Source organism: Parambassis ranga, chromosome 12 (assembly GCF_900634625.1).
Source record: "Parambassis ranga chromosome 12, fParRan2.1, whole genome shotgun sequence".
NCBI classification, from domain to species: Eukaryota; Metazoa; Chordata; class Actinopteri; family Ambassidae; genus Parambassis; species Parambassis ranga.
In genome coordinates, this window is record NC_041032.1 from 12,795,638 (window position 1) to 12,809,874 (window position 14,237).

The 14,237-nt window shown below is 41.8% G+C and overlaps 2 protein-coding genes across 5 annotated transcripts; one reads left to right on the forward strand and one right to left on the reverse strand.

The window, feature by feature from the left end:
- Window positions 1-6,312: 6,312 nt before the first annotated feature.
- On the forward strand, window positions 6,313-10,157 carry phyhd1 (phytanoyl-CoA dioxygenase domain containing 1). 3 transcript variants are annotated; one of them, XM_028418083.1, is made up of 13 exons: window positions 6,313-6,363; window positions 6,670-6,924; window positions 7,867-8,025; window positions 8,119-8,124; window positions 8,266-8,341; window positions 8,439-8,486; window positions 8,563-8,618; window positions 8,694-8,756; window positions 8,839-8,860; window positions 8,962-9,090; window positions 9,168-9,284; window positions 9,502-9,628; window positions 9,932-10,157. In XM_028418083.1, the coding sequence occupies exons 2-13, from the start codon at window positions 6,892-6,894 to the stop codon at window positions 9,978-9,980; spliced, it is 885 nt and encodes a 294-aa protein (XP_028273884.1). In that variant the 5' UTR covers window positions 6,313-6,363; window positions 6,670-6,891; the 3' UTR covers window positions 9,981-10,157. The 3 variants fall into 3 exon arrangements, with proteins under 3 accessions (XP_028273884.1, XP_028273886.1, XP_028273885.1); XM_028418085.1 differs by lacking the exon at window positions 8,119-8,124 and having other exon boundaries at window positions 6,318-6,363; XM_028418084.1 differs by lacking the exon at window positions 6,313-6,363 and having other exon boundaries at window positions 6,588-6,924.
- A 340-nt stretch (window positions 10,158-10,497) lies between these two features.
- Window positions 10,498-13,992, reverse strand: dolk (dolichol kinase). 2 transcript variants are annotated; one of them, XM_028417967.1, is made up of 2 exons: window positions 13,856-13,992; window positions 10,498-13,324 (listed from the first exon to the last, which is right to left on the reverse strand). In XM_028417967.1, the coding sequence occupies exon 2, from the start codon at window positions 13,198-13,200 to the stop codon at window positions 11,629-11,631; it is 1,572 nt and encodes a 523-aa protein (XP_028273768.1). In that variant the 5' UTR covers window positions 13,201-13,324; window positions 13,856-13,992; the 3' UTR covers window positions 10,498-11,628. The 2 variants fall into 2 exon arrangements, with proteins under 2 accessions (XP_028273768.1, XP_028273770.1); XM_028417969.1 differs by having other exon boundaries at window positions 13,852-13,986.
- Between the last annotated feature and the right edge of the window lie 245 nt (window positions 13,993-14,237).

The window sequence follows — 14,237 nt, forward strand, 5'->3', positions numbered from 1 at the left end:
TGAGATAATCTCCTGTTTGAGCTCCCACACTCGTTGACACACTTTCCCCAAACTTAACCAGCGAACATTGGAGTGGTAAAGCAAGTCCTGGTGATCGGCGTCAGTTTCTTCAAGAAACTTAATAAACTCTCGTTTTCCCCTTCAGGGATTCCATGGCCAAAAACTCCTCTGTTATCTCAAAATGGTCATTAATCCCTCTGATAAAAATTAAAAGCTGAGTGGTGTCCTTTATGTCATTACTTTCGTCCAGTGCCAAAGAATATAATGTAAATGACTCAGCTTGTTTGTTTAGCTTGCTAGCTAAATCTTCATCAATAGCTCAACACGGCGAGTCACATTTTTGGAGGCCTTAACATGCCCAAAAACTCACCAAACTCAGTAGAAAAATTCATTCGCCCGAAAAATTTTGAAATTTGCTGACTTTTGAAACGCACATAGGAAAATGGCTCTATAGCGCCACCAACGCGTAGCCCCTCTGGCCGGTTTGACACAGGATTATGAAAATTGGCACACATATGTATCACCTCAAAATGCACAAAAAAGTCTCTTGGACCCCCCCCCCTCCATACCCAACAGGAAGTCCGCCATTTTGAAGTTTGCGGCCATTTTTGGCGATTTGTGACCCTGCTACAAAACTTTTCACGCCTCGCATACTTCAGCAAATTGAGCTGAACTCACTGTGTCCACTCAGGACACCATAGGGAATAGACGCATTCCAAAACTCTTACAAAAGTCTGATGGTGTGGCCAGGGTGTGGCCTCAAAGTTTGACCATTTCAGAGGAAACAGGAAGTCGCTATAACCTCTGTGTTTACTGTCCGAACTGTACCAAATGTCACATGTATGATCAGACTCTGACCCTAAACACATCTATACAACAATATTGAGGATTTGATAGAGCGCCACCTACTGGCTACACAAAATGTTGTGTTTTCATAGGTTTTTCTGCCTGCCCCCCTGGCCTGTTTTGTGTAGGATCATGAAAATTGGCACACATGTGTATCACCCCAAGATGCACAAAAAAGTCTCTTGAGCTGTGTCTCAATTCAGGGTCTGCATCCTTCGGAGGACGCAGCCTATGCGGTCTCAGGAGGCCGCGTTATCGCAAGCCATTCATATCACATTTCCGCCATACTTTAAACGGCGTTTTTTACGTCGTACGCCGCAGAAAACGCCGTTTTCATGTCATACGCCACATGGCGTTTTCACAGTTTAACGTTGTACGCCGTACGGCGTTTTCCAAACAGCCACTCATAACGCCGTACGGCGTTTTCTAATATTCTAATGATCTCCGCCCCATAACTTGCTCAGCCACTGCAGTTTACTCTTTATCAGCCTATCAGCAGAGAAGAAGGTCAGACCACACTAATTCATCACCGATCTCCTATACCAAATAGGATCGCTTTGGTCTGGATCATAGAGGACTGTATATATAAGCCTGGATAATGCACAGCTATCATGTTTCATGAAAGAAATAAACTGAATTTTGTTTACAATAGCATTTGCTCACCTTTCTTCTTACTTCTTCTTTTTGTCTTACACACTTAAATCACAGAGAAAAGAACGTATGTTTACTGACTTTTCAAATCAGATTGGATTGATTTCCATGTTATTTGACGCACTATCCTGAAGGACACACACCACGTTTTGCAAGTTATGGGGCGGAGATCATTAGAATGTAAGAAAACGCAGTACGGCGTTATGAGTGGCCGTTTGGAAAACGCCGTACGGCGTACGACGTTAAACTGTGAAAATGCCATACGGCGTATGACGTGAAAACGGCGTTTTCTGCGGCGTACGACTGATTGTGGCGCGACGTCATAAATTTTGCCCCGGGAAAAACAAAAGCAGCGACAGCGACACAACACGGACTACACAACAAACGGGACAACAGTGTGGATTTAGAAATTTGGAATTTTTTAATATATTTATTTGTCGTTGGAGGAAAAGGAGAGGCGGCAGCAAAACCAGTGACGGCTCATTTTCTTCAGGCTGGGAGAGCGCAGTGGGGAGGTGACGGTAAGCTGCTGTTTAACCCATATTATTGATCATAATTAATATACCAGTTACTGAGCAAACACTAGCCATATAACCAGTAGATAGACAAATATGATTAAATGTAATTTATATTTTATTCAATTGTATGACTTGATACAGGGTTCTGTTTGTAATTTTAATACTTTAAATTAAATAGCTAAATGTGTAGGAACCCTGCAAATAACCCTGAAACCACTGCTTTAATGTGTCATTAAGCATCAGGTCTGTCACTACACCAGAGAATTACTGCTGGGTGGAGGAGAGTGGGGCTCCCTGCAGGACCAGCTGTCTGTCCTGGAGGAGGTGTACTGACCATCATCACCTTTGGAGGGTGAGGATACATATTTTATAGCTTTTCATATTTTGAGCTGTTTTGGAAGCCGCTCTGTGGAAGTTGTTATTTTTATTTTTGCCCTTTTTAAAAACATCTTTAGTAACATGGCAGCCGCCGATCATCAGCTCTGCAAACCCTGATGGACGATGTGGTGGACAGAGGAGACAGGCACCCCCCTCCCCCAGATGATGTCCCACTCACAGCCAGAGGACTCCAAGGTCTTCACCGTGGCATCGTCCAGTCCAGCAGCACCAAGGACTCCTGCTCAGCCAAACATTTATATATATGTTCTTTGTAAATAGTATTTTCTGCTGATCTTTTATAAATAATAAACTGTACATTTTCATAATGCCCACTGGTAAATAGTTAGAAATGTTCAAACTGTGTCTTTGTAAATATTGTACATAACAGAACAATAAATGATTTACTGTTGTTACTGAGAAGTTGTTCAAAAGTTTACTTAAATTATAAATAGGTAATGAAACACATAATGTAACAAGGTTAGAAGAGTTTAAGAACACAGAGACAAGAACAATTTAATATACAATTTAATAAGTAACCATTTAAATAACACAGAACATAAAATCACTGCTGTCCACCATCCTCTCAATGAGCTGAGGTCTGTCCGTTCTTTCTCTCCTCTCTCCCTCTCTCTCTCTCTCTCTCTCCCTCTCCCCCTCTCTCTCTCTCTCCCTCCCTCCCTCTCCAGTCTCATCTCCTCCGTTATCAATTGTCAGGTTTCATCTGTTTCCCTCTGCTCCTCCTACAACAAAATGACAACAGGCAGAATGACCGTTTGATATAATAACGACAATATTGCTCCTCACGTGAACTATACTTTATACTATACTACAGTAAACAGTCAAGAAACAACATTCAATCAAAACATTTACTTTACAGCGCCTCGTATCAACAGGACGTCATGTTTGTAAATATAAAACTCATTTTTTTAATGCCGCTGTCACTACTAGCATTTTAAAACTCTCGAACTACTGCCCTTTACTTACATTTAAATGTGAATTCGGCACTCCTGCCGGTGCCGCTGCCGCTCGCTTGGTCCGTCATTGTACTATTGGACAAAAAGTAGGCCCGCAAAGCATTGTGGGATATTTAAGGCCACGAAGGATGGTAGCGATGCATCCTCCAAATTCAGGCAAAAGGAGGACGCATTTGGAGGACGCATTTGAAGGACCCTTCGACTTTTGGCCAATTGGGACAGCCTTCGCGCAGCTTTGTGACGTAAGCGGCCTTAAAATGCGCACTCCGAAGGATGCAGACCCTGAATTGAGACACAGCTTTGGACCCCCCCTCCAAACCCAACAGGAAGTCCGCCATTTTGAATTTTGTGGTCATTTTTGGTGATTTGTGACCCTCCTACAAAACTTTTCATGCCTCGCATACTTCATCCAATTGAGCTGAAAATCACTGTGTCCACTCAGGACACCATAGGGAATAGACGCATTCCAAAGCTCTTTCAAAAGTGTTATGGTGTGGTTGGGGCGTGGCCTCAAAGTTGACCATTTGCCATTACAAAGAAACACTGTATTTTCTGCAGTACCACCAACATACTTTATGCAATGTGGAAAAAATCTTACAGTACTGCTATGGACCCGAGTCTGAACAGATATATATGCTAATATGATGACATGGTCATAGCGCCACCTACTGGCAGTAGGAAATTTGTCTTTTACACATGTTTTTGTTCTACGTCTCTGGAAATGAGAAGACCGGAGAGCATAGGACAGGAGAGTATAGGAGAGGAAACTGCGATGGCCCCGCGGATCGCAAGGTGCGCGAGGGCCCGCAATGCTGCTTGCAGCTTTAATTTCAAATTTGTTCTTGCTCTCAGGACACAAAATAGCTGCTGTCTCTATCATGCACTCTTTGAGGAACTCTCCTTCGGAGAAAGGCTTACTGGTCTTTGCCAATTTGAATGCCAGTAAATAACTTGCCTTCGTGCTTGATTCTTGGATGGCAGTTTGTCGGGTAAAGGTGTTTTGCTGAGCCTGCAAACTAGCTGTCAATCTCTGTGCGATAGCTTCCCTTTCGTGGGCTGACTGGTTGTTAGCATAATTAGCGTGCTTGGTCGAAAAGTGACGGCTGATGTTATATTCCTTAAAAACCGCAACGGTTTCTTGACAAATAAGACATACAGCCTTTGACCGGACTTCAGTGAAAAAGTATTTAGTTGTCCATTCCTTATTAAACACTCGACACTCACTGTCGACTTTTCTTCTCTTTGGCCCACTCATTGCTGCAGATGGGTTCAGAACAGTAGCAGAGTAATAACAGAGAGCAGCCCGGGCACCTCAAAATCAAGTCAATGTATCCCTGCGCCTAATGCGCCACCTGGTGGAACGCCAGGTATTACAGGAAAAGGTCAAATGAATGTTGTCACAATTATGATATTTGATTTGAGCAATTCTGTTTCCAATCTTTGGCGGGCCACATGAAAAAGGCAAACGGGCCGTATGTGGCCCGCAGGCCGTAGTTTGCCCACCCCTGCCCTAGCAGCAATCATTGTTGAATAGAAAATGTAAGCTGGATGGACAGACTTGTTTTAATCGGCACCGTCTGTAATATCAAGGCCTTTATTAAGTAATAATTGTTGCCAAGTGTGGATTTGAACACTGGCTTTTTAAGCAGGAATGTCTGTAACAGTGGACAACTTAATTTCTTAATGTACAGACCCTACTTTTGTACACATGATAATAAAAATAACACTAAATCCTGTTGCAGGAGGAGCGTGTTGATTCCTCATCTGGTGCATCTTTTTGTTTTCAGATGGAGGAAACTTAAGATTTACAAACATTTGAGAACAAAATGGCAAATTAGGACCATTTGTCACTGCTGACATCTGACAAATCACAGCTGTAATTAACAGCATCAGCAGTGGTTCAGAGGTTCATTGTAGTGAAGCAGCATGAACGATGCTAGAACTGGATTGTTATTAATGGCCCCTGCTGTTAATAATGATGGCAGATTGAACATGTTCATCAGAACAGTGTGTCCTCTCACCAGCTGAGAGGATGACGGCTTACTAAGAGTGCAGCTCTCCACCATCTCCTGCTCCCATGTACAAAGTATAAGTTTAAACTGACTGATCTGTGCCTGTGGGGTGCGACTACTTAAACAAAATGATCATGTTTTGTATTGATTCTTAATAAATTGATAGATAAAAAATTATAACACACAACAAAGCGAAGATGAAAGCAAATTTGATTTTCATGACTTTCTATTTATCTTGTGACACTTTAGAGTTGTTTGTTATTTATAGCAGTCAAGGATATAAGCACAATATAAAAAGTAGAGTGTTCAAACGTATAAAACTTGGTTTGTGCTCCTGCAATACCGACACTGGCCAGAAGATGGTGCTATAGTTTACCTTTATTTGTTGCTGTTTTACACAGGCGACACACAGAGGCCATTCTGTGATACTGCAGCAGCAAGACACGCTTTATCCTGCAAATAGATTAAGCCAAAGTCCTTTTAGAGCACTCTGAGTGGCCCTCACATGCTTACATGTCTATGTTGTCTATGTTAATGTGATATGTGCTGCAGTAAAAGAAGTGTAGTAACACTTTAACCAAAGAGTCTTAAAAAATAAAACATGACAGAATAGACGTATAACATATTTGTATTATTTTACACTATTTTCAGTATTGTGTACTCAGTACACTCACTTTTACAGGGAGGATGTTTTAATTCAGAAAAAAGTGTTTTGTAGTAGTAATCAGCAGGTTTCCTCTTTGCTGCTTTCACAGGTTGGTACAAAAAATATTCCATTCAGGAGGCCTTAAAATGGTCCTTGTCTAAACTGTTTTTTGGTGTAGACATTGATATTGTTTTGTTTTGTTTACAAATAGAGAAGCTTGAAGAAGAATGCAGGTTGATGAACCTGGTGACCTCTCTTCTGTGTCCTCTCACAGAGAGAAGATGACCCTGCTGCTCCTCATCTTCACCTCTGCCGGAGTGGACCTTCACCAACTACAAGTGTGTTTGTGGTTGGAAAGTTCAAATTACTTTAAAGAGACATTTTACTTTTATATCAATCAAAAGGTCCCCTCCATATTTAATAAATAGGGCTGTAGTTATCATGCTCTCCGCTAGATGTCACTAAACCTCCGCTACGAGTTTATAACCAAAGTAAATGAAGAATCTTCAGATAAATTAGACTATTACACACATTTTAAATCTCAAATCTACAAAAATCATGTTGCATCAATGCAGCACGGTAAACCCTGAACACTTAAAATGTAACCTATGATGATGTGATCATCCTCAACTCATTTTTTAAAGTGACGTGCAAACAAAAGATGATGTTTTGAACATGGCCTGGAGGACTGAGAGCCTTCACCAAGGAGCATTTTGTAGAGGGGGGCGTGTGTTGTGCTGCCAAGAAGGAGGAAGAGGAGGAGGAGGAGGAAGAGCTGGACGCTTCTTGAGTGACGCAGGAGTTACCCGGATGTGAGACGCATCTATAATCTGGTTGATGATCCAGAGCTCCGCCTGCAGACCAGCATGGATTTCATGACAGATCTGGATGTGCAAAAGGTGGGAATGTTTTTTTTCCAACTAAGTTAAAGTGAGCATTCAGTGCGAGCAATTAGCTGTCAATGTCCGACTGATCTATGTGTGTAGAAGGAGAAATGTTTTTGCAATACCGAGAATAAACGTGTATCGATACTTTAGTCCCACAGAGGAAGTGATGTTACTCGTGCTAAAAGGGTTTTGGCACATTTGAAGCTCATTACATAACACGGTGCAGCCACAGGCGGCTACTCAGAAGCAAACGGCCCTTTATTCTACTGTTCAGTGTTTATCACAGCAAGGATGCAGTACTGAGAACAATACTGAGATCAATAAAGTCCTTATGCTTAGGAAAGTAAGTCTACACTAAAAAAAGGTAAACATTTACAGAAGCAGGTTATGCAATGACCTGAGGATGTTCATTTCACTGATGCACACCAAATTATCTTTTTCTGTTACTATTATATTTATTTTGAATAATTAGTTTTAGAAAATCAAACATGAAAGTACTGCTGATTATTTATGTTGCTTTTTTTGATGTATTGATGCATGACGAAGATTATTAACACTTATGACATGGGTTTTCTTTATGTAAAGTTGTGTTAACAAGGCTTCTCAGCTGGGAGGACTTGCTGCTTACTTTGTTATAAAGGATAATAAAGTACACATCTCCAGGTTCTGTAGGTTTAGAAGGTTACAATTCATATTTTTTGGGCACACAAACACAGCCAGAACTTAAAAACCTCATGAGTGTGTAAATGCTGTGAGTTTGACTTGAATTGAGTTTGACTTGAATTACAGTTTCCCCTCTGAATAGCGTCTTTGTGTCTTGGATCTGGAGTTTTCCTGGAACTTCAGGGGGAATTTTTGGCAGCTCCCAATCTTGTGTTTAGTTTTATGTATCTGTATATTTATTTACTGGAGTGTGATGTACAATTATTGCTGCCCTTTCCTCTGGCTCCACAGTACCTTGAGGACGGGTACGTGGTCCTGGACGGGCTGCTGACCTCCCAGGAGTGTGATGAACTAAGGCAGAGGATGGTGGAGATCATGGACCGGATGGACGTCCCCGAGCACTGCCGCACCACGTTCTCCACCTACCACGACGAGCAGCTCAAAACACAGGTGACTCGCTGAGCAGCAGCACAGGTTAGATACGTCTGTAACATCAGTTCATCCGGTTCTATTTCTTTTCATGCTTTCCTTCGCTACTTAAAGATGCAGGTAAGGCTGCTGTAAGTCCTGATTAGACTCACGTAGTGTGTAGAGGCGTCACCTCTGCTCAGACTCGCCTCCGTGTGTCCCTCCTGTCTGGATAATAGTAAACCCTTATGTCAACACGATGTTAACCTTTCTGACCTGCAGGGTAACGCTGACTATTTCATAACAAGTGGAGATAAGATACGCTTTTTCTTTGAGAAAGGAGTTTTTGATGACAAAGGTGAGCTTTTTTTTTTTTTTTTTTTTAAATCACTTCAGGTCTACTAATAAATTGTTATATGCTGAAATACCAGATTAACCATTTTTTTGACCTGCAGGGGAATTCATTGTACCGAAGCACCGATCTGTAAATAAAGTTGGACACGGTGAGGTTTCTGATTATTTCTGCTGACATGTACATCTCTGAACCTATTAACCTGATACCAGTTGTCTTCTTTTTAGCTCTGCATGCGTACGAACAGCTGTTTAAAAATGTTACACATTCACCCAAAGTTCAGGTGAGTCCACTGCAGGACTGAATGATCATTGAAGATATAGAATCACTTCAGTTAAATGTTAAATTGTCCTTTTAGGGCATAGCTAAGAAGCTGGGCTTGTGCAGCCCTGTGATTCTGCAGAGCATGTACATTTTTAAGGTAAAGTCTCAATCAATCTGTAAAAATATAATAGTGGATGCTGCTATGTAAAAGAGATTAAAAGTATTTTTGTGTCTCCTAGCAACCAGGAATCGGTGGAGAAGGTAAGAAAACTCAATGTTGTGATGGTATCTTAAATCTTAAAGGATGTGGCACTGTAGCTTTATTTTCTAAAGGCAATCGATTCTTTTGTGTGTGTTCTCAGTGACACCGCATCAAGACGCCACGTTTCTGTACACCGAGCCCCTCGGCAGGGTGATGGGGGTATGGATTGCCCTGGAAGACGCCACTCTTAACAATGGCTGCCTGTGGTTCATCCCGGGCTCGCAGAAGAGTAAGTACCAAACAGCCACTTTTTTCTTTTTTTTTTGTTCCGTTTTTATGTGATGTATTATCGTCTCCTTTTTCCAGTTGGTATTTCCCGACGTATGGTGCGGACCCCAGAAGGCACCTTCCCCCTGACAGATTTCATCGGTAAAGAGCAGGAGTATGATGAAGAAAAGTTTGTCGCTGCACCAGTTAAAAAAGGTAATGCACACAGGATGGATGTCAATGGATTTAGACTTTCTAAAACATCATGCATAACCTGAATTAGTTCGCACTTGACCAAGAAACAGTCATTGACAAAGGCCTCTTCATAAATGATCATTTTTACACTGCAGTGAGGCCATTAGTGATGTAAGGCCAAATGAAGCTGTCATATTCGGTCCCCTCTTGCCGTCTTCATCCTCCTCTCTGTGTTCAGGTGGTGTAGTCCTGATTCATGGGGAAGTAGTGCATCGCAGTGCGGAGAACACCTCAGAAGACTCACGTCATGTTTACACCTTCCACATTATGGAAGCCCAGGACACCCGCTGGAGCCCAGACAACTGGTGAGAGCTTCTATTTTAAAGAGTTATCTGGCTCTCCACTTAGAGACATTGCTGAGTTTTGTCTCAAAGTATGTGTACCCTTTTTGTGCACTTCAGTGATTACAAATGGCCAGATTAGGATCTATCTGCTCAGAAATATTTCCAGTCAGTGTAATGAGATTAATCAGTTTTGTCTTTCATTTATATATTTATTTAGTGGCACTATATTTCCATTATATTGGAAAAATCACTACAATAAACCTAAACGATCTAGATGGTTTAAGAGCACTCCACTTGTGTTTTTATCTCTTTGTTGTTTTCTAGGTTGCAGCCCACTGAAGAGCTCCCCTTTCCACCTCTCTACCCTAAATGAAGGAGGTTTTTGTATGAACGATTTTAACCATAGAAAGTTCAATTTCTTATAGCTTTTTAAAGAAAATCCTATATGATGATATCAATATGTAGAATTGATTCAATAGGGGACAAAGTATTGTTATAGTGCTCTTAAATGAGACATTTTATTATTTGAATAAATATTTTTTAATTCTTACCAACCCTCCATCATATTACTGGTATTTAGTCTTCTTTGACCAGGTTTATTCGAGATTCATTTTAAAATGAGATGTATTTGTTTGAAATTTTACTCATTTAAGACAACTTAAAGGCAGAAAGTGTCAATAATTCTACCACTAAATTCGTATTTTACATTTTAAATCAAACTGAGAAAGCAAAGGGTTAATTAAAATTGCATCATCGCACAGGTCCCTCTTCTTGATCCTCAAATGACTTGTTAAACAAATGGACAACAAGTAGGAGGCGTATCAGTTTTATCTTCCTCTGATGCACTCAACATGCAGTATTACATTTTTTCTTAAAAATGTAATGGTGGCAAAAAAAACTACAACATACCAAGGATCATGCTAACGAACATCATCACAACATAAAAAAAACACCAGAAAAACAATTACAGGTCAAAGTGATGAGATTAAACCTGATGTTTGTTTTAAAGCATATGAAGTAAGAATCACTTTTGATCAGTGAAAACATAAAAAAGGACGGCCCGAAGCGTCTAGAGTCTAAAAATGTGCACGGTTTGAAGGCTCAGTATAAGAAGGAAATGTACATATTAAGTTTACCTTTAAGAGGTCCCATCAAACCACAGATGTAATAAGCAAACAAAAATGTATACTGTAGTATACCTGCATACATTTTACAGTACTGGATTTCACATTGTTGTCATGCAGGAGCATAGTGATCGTCCACCATATTGAAATATAAAGCAGCCCTTGTAAAAGAAAAGTTGAGAGGTGCTGCCATGCTTTCATCTCCAGCTTCTACAACAGTACATCACCTGCTGTGATAGAAAATATACTTCTTAAGGCATATATTTTCAGCAGTGACGTCCTTCATATTGCCACCAGGGAGGCAAAACTAAACAATAATCTGAGAATGAGACATTTGATTAAGAAAAGATAAATTAATGTTCTTCAAAGGCAATATAAAGGCATGTAGCCATCTGCAGAGCGAGGGCAGGAAATCCTCACTGATCATCAACATGTTTTAAAAGCATTTTTATTCCACTTTACTACTTAACAGAATCTCTTGTTGCATAATTTAGGAGTTGTTGGTGTCAGTGGCAGAGTGTGGAAAGCATCCACCACTGATGTCTCATTCCTCATAGCAACTGATACTGAAATGACTCATGATGACATTATGTCTGCTGCTGAGTAAAGCAAGGAGCAGATTTTTTATTAGTGTTCTCATTTAAATTGAGTGATAATTTTTTGGCCTAAGAGGGATATGACATCAAGGTGCAGATCAATTTACTGAACCCAGCCTGAGGCCACAAACTTATCAATCACTAAAGAAACTGTCTTGTGCTAGTAAAATTTTCATCCATTGATTCCAAAAAAGCATCTGTTATTACATGTTCTAACATATTTTCAGATATTTTTTATTCTTCACCACCAGAACATAGAGGGGGGAGGCGGGGAGATCTGCTTTCTGTGCCATTTGTTCATTCAAAGCAGCAGCAGGATGAAGAGGTAGAGTGGAAGCAGTAGGTTGTCTATCTGGGAGGTGTAGGCTTCCAGCATGGCCACCAGAGTGATGGAGCCAACAATCCATGAGTAAGTGGAGTTTAGGTTGATGCTCCCATCAAAGATGAGAAACATGGCCACAGCGATGATCTGAGCAAACACAGATGTTGCAGTCCCCTCCATAGTTTTCTTAGTGCCAGGCCAGCGAATCTCCCCCATGGTGCTGCCAAACACAGAGGCCACAGTGTCTCCGACGCCCACAGCCAGCACACCTGCATAGGGCACCAGGCCAGCTGCTCCAGGAAGTATCCCCTTAGGGGCGCAGGGCCCAGGAAACAGCCAAATGGGCAAAGACATGCCCACCAGCAAATAAATGTGGGTGAGGATTAGAGGTCCAGAGTCCCGCTCATCCAGGAACAAGGTGAGCAATTGCCTGAGCAGCTGGCCAAGAGGCCTGATTCGAAAGTAACGCACATACTCCAGGAGTAAGAAAATCGCCAAGCAGCCCACAGACGCCACATGGAGCAGCTGCCTGTCGTAAATCAGCCCTGGAACGTATGTGGCCACTACAATCAAATGGAAATACTTCCTGACGACAGTCGAGGCCTGGTGCTTCTTGGACCCTGCTTGGCGCTGATAGTTCTGATGTAACACAACACAAGTGGCCACGACAGCCAGAAACACCCAGTATCCCAGGAGACAGAGTCTTCTGTCATTTAACGTCACAAAGTCCAACAGCCACATGATGGGGTGGCGACCGATGAACAGGGAAAGCCACGGCATCAGGATCCCCAGACCCAGAACGGCTGTCATCATGTGAAAGAAAAGTGAGGACACCCAAGTCTCAGACTCCATAAAGCAGAAGAGCAGTGCAAAGAACACACCCAGCAACAATGAACCAACCACTACAACTGGCAGGAAATAGTTCACAGGATCTCCTTTGACTTCTGCCAGGTTCAGGGAGCGCTTGATGAGCTGGTTCACAATGAAGCTGATTCCACCAACGATGAGAAGCGCCTCTCCAGGTGTAAAGCAGCGAGGCAATAGGTACAGGACAATCAGGCTGAGATAGACGAAGATCAACAGCACCTCTAGGACCTCAATGACCTCAGACACCGTCAGCGTCTGCTTTGTCGTGTAGAGAATGGCACTGCCAGCCATTCCTGCAATCACACAGGTGTTGGTGGGTACGGGTCTTGTGATGCCCAGTGCAATAAGGGAGAGAAACAGCGCCAGCATCATGCCTGTGATGGTGATCACCATGGAGAAGCGCTCAAAGTAGACATTCCCTGAAGCAGAGCACTTTTCTCTCAGTGCCAGGCCCAATAAAGGCATCACCATGGAGGCTGGGACAATCCCGCTGTTTGCTGCAGGGCGAAACTGGAACACCGCGCCCCCAGATCTGAGCAGACGGTCCCATTTGTGCTGTACATAGAACGATTGAATAAGGAGGGCTATACTGCACCAGGAGTGCTGGTTCCAGACTGCCATGTGGACGCAGAGCACCACTGCCAAAACTACAGTGGACTCCACATACACAGGGTTGACATGCATGGCTGCAGGTTAGGCGATGGCAGGGAGGGCAGATCTGAACAGATGGTCTGCAACAATGTAGGCCTTCTTGTGTCAGTTTCTCTCTCTGGCACACATCATCATTTGGCATGTACTTTTCACTTGTCTAGGGGGGAAAAAAAGAGATTGAGTCACAACACAGTGCAAGAGAAAATACACAATTCACAACAAAACAGAAAAATAATAACCGAGTCCTTTTCCTAACTCTGAACTTTGATCACGTTTTATCAGACTTCTAACATGAACTATGAACACACTGAACATTCACCCAGTCAGTGTGAAATTCACATAGCTCTCCGAGACCTCTGGAGAAATATCAGATTTTTTCCACATCAGCTTCCACCTTTTGTTCCTGTGGGGGTTGAATATTGAAATTGTGACCAGTGGACGCTGTATTTAACACACGACCTTCATATTTGAGGATATACAGTTAAATGAAAAGGAAAATAAATCCTCTCATTTGTCACACAGATGCTAATACAATACTGGACAGAAAGGCCAAGAAGCTGCAACTTCAGACAGAATCAGGCTAACGGCACAATTTAGCTGACTCTACCCAGTTAGCATAACGCTATTGAGCACAAACAGCTGGCGATAGAGAAATAAACAGCAGGTTAACAAAGACAAGCGTACCTACCACATTGGTGCAGTGTTATCTAGAAGCTAAAGTGCTGTTATATGAAACACTGCCGTTGCTTTTGGACAGATTTATTCGCTTTGTCAGCTGTCGGTCCTCTCACAAGCAGTAGGAGGGGGCCATATTTGACAGCCGGGATCACGTGGTATAGTTTTTTTTTCCTTTTTTTGTCCCTGAGACTTATCATTAGTTATCATTATTATTGTAGGCTATATTAGTTTCCCTTTTTATTCAGAAAAAAACACACTGTAGATTTAACATGTTTTCAAATTGTTTACATTGAATTTCATGATTTGGAATATAACGATGTTATTTTATGTCAACTCATAAAACGCGAATTACAAAGATTTTCTCACAAGAACATATACTGTAATTATAAACG

Coding starts and splice junctions, on each gene's coding strand:
- dolk (XM_028417967.1), bottom strand. CDS start 13,200: ATGCATGTCAACCCTGTGTATGTGGAGTCCACTGTAGTTTTGGCAGTG.
- phyhd1 (XM_028418083.1), top strand. CDS start 6,892: ATGGATTTCATGACAGATCTGGATGTGCAAAAG. Junction 8,342..8,438: donor AGGAGTTTTTGATGACAAAG/GTGAGCTTTTTT, acceptor TTTGACCTGCAG/GGGAATTCATTGTACCGAAG. Junction 8,861..8,961: donor ACCAGGAATCGGTGGAGAAG/GTAAGAAAACTC, acceptor GTGTGTTCTCAG/TGACACCGCATCAAGACGCC.